At 32.4% G+C, this 6706-nt stretch overlaps 1 protein-coding gene across 1 annotated transcript; it reads left to right on the top strand.

The window, feature by feature from the left end:
* Window positions 1–241: 241 nt before the first annotated feature.
* Window positions 242–5713, top strand: LOC134244580 (kyphoscoliosis peptidase-like). Its single transcript, XM_062726834.1, has 5 exons — window positions 242–726; window positions 861–1092; window positions 3609–3724; window positions 4022–4138; window positions 4405–5713. The coding sequence occupies exons 1-5, from the start codon at window positions 242–244 to the stop codon at window positions 5711–5713; spliced, it is 2259 nt and encodes a 752-aa protein (XP_062582818.1).
* Window positions 5714–6706: the final 993 nt, after the last annotated feature.

Raw genomic sequence — 6706 nt, 5'->3', positions numbered from 1 at the left:
AATTATTTTTTTTTTTTAAAAAAAATCCCTTTGTCTCGATTTGCATTCGCGTCTCATTTTAAACAATTTGTTCCGTTCATATTCGAACAATTAAAATACATATGTTATCAATACCGCTATTATGACTTTACCTGGATGATAATCAAATTTAATATAATGTGTTGTTTTATCTGATGAAATGATAGTTTAAGTAGTCCAGAAGATTTGGTATCCGAGCTAAGTTAAAGTATTTGTTAGAAGAATGGGGTGTTGTGCATCAACAAAAGTTAGTGCATCAACATGGGTTGGTGTAAAAGATGACCAAAGGACTCCCTTACTTACTGCAGAAGATAGCATTCAAGAACCATCAAAAGTAAACGGAGGTACTCTAGCCGAAAAAAGCCAAAAACCGATAGAAAATAACTTAGTGAGATCAGTAGAAAAGCGACAAAAACCGACAGAAGAAAAATCAGTTCAATCGGTAGAAAACAGTAAAGGGACGATAGAAGATGATTTTATTACTTCGACAGAAAGCAGTCAAAATAAACAAATTACTCCAGCGGAAAATAGACAAAAATCAACAGAAGATGATGTAATTCCGGCAGAAAACGGACAAAAACCAACAGAGGATGATTTAATTACTTCAGAAGATAACAAACAAAAACTGATAGATGAAAGAGTGAATGAAAACGGTCAAAAACTCTCAGAAGATAACTTTATTAGTCCTGCCAAAGAGGATCAAACGCTGTCAGAAGAAAAGTTTATTACTTCGGGAAAATTTTTTGAAAAAGATAACTTTAAAACTTCAACAGAAAGAGGAAAGGAATTGACAGAAGATAACTCAATTAAATCGATAGAAAATGGCCAAAAACCAATTATAGAAGATCGCCCAGTTACTGTGGAAGAAAATGGCCAAACACCAATAGAAAATCGCCCAGTTACTGTGGAAGAAAATCACCAAAAAGCAATAGAAGATCGCCCTGTTACTGTGGAAGAAAATCCACAAAAGTCAAAATAAGACAGGAAAACGATAAGACAGAAAACAGGAAAACGAACCAAACAGAAAAAGACGAGAAAGGGGTCTATGAATTAGTTGATGCGCATGCAATAAATGTAAGTAAAATCTTAATAAAGGTATCTATATTTAAGGATGTTTTTTTTTAGATCAATCATTATTCAATTTGTTATATTTAGCTTTCAAATATTAAACTACCGAACATTGAGGAATTTGCCCGGTACTTCGGATAAGACCCTATAAACCAAGCTCCCTTGTTACACTAGTTGGTGGCAACAGAAAGATCAATTGCTACTTACTGGGCCTGATTGTGAAGTATAGGTCTTAATATGTAAGGGTTTTACATGTTCATTGACTATAGGATTGAAGGAGAATAATAAAAATCTGATTTTAATCAAATTGATTGATGAAAAACTTTCGTATTTTGTCCAAGTGTTAAAGTAATTGTAAAAGTCAGAAATTTTCGCAAAAGTTCATTACCGGATTTTTTACGTTATTTCTTCTAAAGTCTTCTTGGAAAACTGACTTATCAGTAGTATTCCCTTCAGAAAAAGTTTTTATATAAAATTCATTTTGCCTTGGGGTGTTCCCTCCCTATTTAGCTCACCAGAGCTTTTTTTTTTAAATCAAATTTTGTCCGTTTTCTGTTGTCATCGTTGGAGTTGTCCTTGTTGTCGTCGTAAACTTTTCACATTTTCATCTTTTTCTCAAATACCATTTGGCCAATTTTAACCAAACTTGCCGTAAAATATCATTGGGTGAAGAGGATTCAAGTGTACTCAAAAAAGGACCTCTTTCAAGTGAGGATAATTATGAATTATAAATGCATAAAAGTTTTACATAAGAATATATAGGAAATATCTTTTAAAAATCTTCTTTTTAAGATCAGCAAAGTCATGATTGTGAACAACAATTTAAACATCCTCTGGTTATTAATTTCATAGCCCTTTTTTGGACGATGTTATTATTTTTAATTGTTATATAAGTACAGGTGACTCTCGATGGCTCGAACTCCGATCTCTCGAAGTGAACCTCTGGTCCCGTTTTTTCCTCTGTATAACTAAGCAAATTTACTCCTGATCTTTCGAACTTCTATCTCTCAAATTTCTCGATCTGGCAAACCAAAACCTGGGTCCTGTTACACATATTTCATTGAATTTTACTCTCTATCTCTCGAAATTTTGATTGCGCGTGTATACACGCCGATCAAGTGTAAAATTGAGCTCTTACCTAAAAACCAGGTGAAATCTGGCATGGAGAATTTTAATTGGGTGTTTACATAGATGACACTACATTTATGAGTCGTCCGTGTGTTGATATAATTAATTGGTTATTATTGGTAAATTATAAACGAATTCATAACTTATTTTGGGGATTTGAACACACCGATAATTTTTAAAAAAAATTTATAGTTGTTGGTCAAATAGTCCCATAGACTATTAACAAAATTACTAGTAGCTATAGTCTACATAATCCCAGTATGTGCAAATTTTTCACACAAAATTCCTTTATTAATTAAAAAAATCAGGTGAACAGTGATGAAGGACCCATTAAAACCTATTTAAGCAAATCACAGGGCTATTCGGGTTTCATGTTATCATTGAACTTCGAGAGATCGAGAGTCATCTGTATATGTTTAGCATACAACCTTTGATGTAAATAGTACAATTCTCCGCAATCCTTCGACTTTCAGTAGGCTATTCTCGAAAATATTAGCTTGAAATTTTCACAGCTTTTCATTCACTGTTGATATATATATATATATATATATATATATATATATATATATATATATATATATATATATATATATATATATATATATATATATATATGAAAAGTCTGGCGAATGTAAACAAGTCCCCCCCCCCCCAAAACACACACACACACAAAGAGATGGGGCTCATTTCACTGTTGTCAACAACAATTTTTTCCTGTTGTTATTAATTTCATAACCAATGAGAATATATTTGCTTTTAGAGACTTTTTCTAGGTAGAGTAAAAAAAAAGTCCAAGGATGACAGAGAATTGTATTAATCTGGCTCTAAAATCTGGATACACTAGAGAAGAATAAAAGGACTTGTTTACTCTTTGGCTAAATACTTTGAAATTTTAATAGGTTAAAACAAGATTTTTCAAGAAGAATTTCAGATAGCAAATATTAAGGTCAAGATCGTTAATTTGAATACCGATATTAAAAAAATTATTAATTTGCCTTTTTTTGTTTGAATGATTATTATAAATTATGTGGAAATGTTTTATAATACAGGAGTTATTGAACTTACATTGGTGAATATTGGCAAGCTCGTGCATTTGAATAGCCAACTCGTGCCAATATTCACCTATGTAAGTTCAATAACCCTATATTGTTTACTCTTCAACTAAATATTTTGAAATTTTGATGAGTTAAAACAATATTTTTCATAAACGAATTTCAGATAGCAACTATATAAATAATACTTAAAATTAAAAGAAAATTTGCTTTCAGCTGGTATGTATTGTCTATTTTACAACAAGTTCAATGCACTGAAATGCATACCTAAAAAATTACAAATATTATCCTTATTCTTTTATAAAATTTACTGATAATTTTAGTTTAGTTTTTTCCAAACAGGCACCAAAACATGTAAATACTTCCGTAAATAGCTTGACTGAATATCTGATTAAAGGAGCAAAGTCGGACAAAGAAAAGGTTCGAGCTTTTTATATATGGATAGCCAACAATATTGAGTAAGTAAGCATACATCATTGAATGATTTAGGTTCAGTTTATTTTTGAAGTATGCAAAAATAATTTTAAAAAAGTTTTTTTTTCATAAAAGAAGCAAAAAAATCTTTATTCATAATATATTCATGACCGTATTGCAACTGAATTTTATGACATAATCTAGAGAATATGAAATTATTATTTTATCCTATATTCTTAGTTAAACAAAAATACCTAAATAAGAATATACATCCCCAGCGAATAGAGTAGAATCTTTCATTATTTCGGAATAATAATAATAAGTTTTATTTCTTTATTTAGATATGACACAGATGCATACTTTGGCGGGAATTACGGGGGGACAGACGCTGATTCAGTATTAAAACACGGGAAATCAGTGTGTAGTGGTTATGCCAACTTGTTCGAAGCCTTCTGCAAGTAAATATTGTCCCTCTTTTACTCTTTTCTCTTATAGATATATCATACGAGTAAAACTAGGCATTCTCAAGCAAAGAAAATCCTGCAAATAACTTTTTTATAATAATTTATATAAATATCCCCTACCTTCCTAGGATATTACACCAGTTTTGAAATATTTATTAAATCAAATACATGTAATATGCAATTTGGATAGGATTTTTTCCTTTGTTTTGTAGATTGCTTAGCAAAGAGATTGCAATAAACTTTGAACTGTTTTACTTTAGAATTGCAGGGATACAGGTGCAAGTTATTTCTGGATTCTCAAAAGGGTACAGCTATTCCCCAGAAAAACCCTTTACACCAAACACAAAGACTAATCATGCCTGGAATGCGGTGTTTATAGAAAATAAGTGGCAATTCATCGAGTGTACATGGGGTGCTGGGCATTTGAACAATGCAGGGGAATTTCAAAAACAATTCAACAACTTCTATTTTCTGACAAATCCTAGACATTTAATTGTCGATCACTTTCCATTTGAGTACAATGATGAGGAATTTAGCAAGAAATGGCAACTGCTTAAAAATCCCATCTCCCTTGATGAGTTTAACAGGAATATTAAACTTTATAGCAAATCAATCGAGTGGGATATTCATCCAAAGTCGCACAAGTATGGTGTCATTGAAGTCAAAGGTTCTGTTGAAATTACCATAGAAGACAAAAAAGGACATCTATTTAATACATCCTTTGTATTCTATGAATACCCGAGTGGGGAAAGAGTAGAGGAATATGGATTCTTGCGAAAGGAATCTGCATATGAAATAAAACTCACCCTTAACCCACCAAAAGTTAAATCTTACAGGGCTGAATTATATGGTAATATAGACCCGTCTCAGAAAAGCTTAGATCACCTTATGACGTACGCTATCAAGTGTACACAGGCAGCCAATGTAAGTCCTTATCCACGACGTACTGAGCAATGGGGATTTAGCCAGAAAGCTTATGATAATGGATTTTTAAAGTCAGACCAATTCAAAATACCAGCGCTACAGCAAAGCAGTAATGGCCAACTGGAACTTAATCTGAGAACAACTAGGAATGTACCCTCCATGGTAAAACTCTCACATGCCAAATATGATTTAGGGAAAAAGTTTGCTTTCGTCACAAGTGGAAAAGACTTTTTGAAGATAAACCTGAAATTTCCATCCATCGGATATTATCAATTGATGCTTATGTGTGAAGAAGAAAAAGGTACAGACGACCGTTACCATGAAATGGGAAATCTCTTAGTTGAGTGTAAGAGTCCAGCTGACTCTTGTATTCCTTTTCCAGTAGCAAGTTCAAAAGCCCAGGAATATCTTTGCATACTAATTGAGCCGTTAAACGGGCAATTACCTGCTAACCAGCAGGTAAAATTCAAATTTCAGTCTCCCGTTGTTAAAAAAGCTATAGCAGCTAAAGAGGACATGAAACAAAATGGAGACGAGTGGTCTGCTGTGATCACAACCCCTGGACCTGGAGGTAGTGTTCAGATAAGTGGAAATGATACTGACGAGAATAGGTTCTGGGGACTATTTACCTTTGAAATTATATGAATATAAGGGAAGAAATTGGCCGCAGCTTTCGCACTGAGAACACTTTTCATTACAGAGTAGATATAGTCAATGAAACATTTTAATTAGTGATTGGATTGAAGACATTCCCAGTCAATTACTGTTTCATTATATATTATAGAGAAAATTTTATAGTTGATTTCGCATTTATGCCAGAGTTCTTTGATGTCAATGTCTATGTAGTCCTGGAGACATGTTTCATCAAAGCTAATAGTAGTATCGTTGATTTTGAAAGAATGCTGGAGTTCTTCAATGGCAATATGCATGTAGTTTCGGAGACCAGGTCTTCCAACAGTGTAATGGAATTGTGGCGTTGTAACTTTCACAATAGGAATTAATTTTAAAACTTCTACATGAAAGAGAACTATTGCTGTGATCGTTACCTCAACATGACTATAGTTTCTTTAAAATAGTTGTATATCTCATTTCTGGAAATTTTACGGATCAAAGAAGATGAAAGTAAATTACAAATAAAACTGTTAGAGAAACAGGATGATTTCACCTTACCTTTTCCACTGTCATTTATTTTTCAAACCCTTCAGAGACATTCGTAGATGTTGTGTCCTAAAATGCCAACGTTATAGATGGATAAAAAAGTGTTTCGTACGTAAACACGAGAAAAAGATTAGAACAATAAACAAAAGCAATTTAAAAAAACAAGACATTATTATATCTTTATATCTTTATAAACTTCATTGATTAGATGTACATGTACAAGAATATGATATTGTATATCAGATGAACAGGCAGATCATAAACACCACATACCTTTGGCAAACTAATTTTTGTCAATACATTTTTTCCCAGAAAATGTCAACATATTTGTTGACAGGATAAAATGGAGACATATAGTGAATCTGGCCATTTTTCGTCAGTCGTCGGAAGAGGGCAACCTAACAAATTTGTATATTCTCAATTTTTTTATGTTGTAGTTATTATGTATTAAAAGCTGTTTCAAAGAATAAATGCGCTTCC

This window comes from Saccostrea cucullata, unplaced genomic scaffold, assembly GCF_032062105.1.
Source record: "Saccostrea cucullata isolate Sc308-1 unplaced genomic scaffold, CSIRO_AGI_Scuc_v1 ctg33, whole genome shotgun sequence".
NCBI classification, from domain to species: Eukaryota; Metazoa; Mollusca; class Bivalvia; order Ostreida; family Ostreidae; genus Saccostrea; species Saccostrea cuccullata.
Note: the sequence above shows the minus strand (reverse complement) of the source record. Positions and strands in the feature narration are given on the sequence as shown.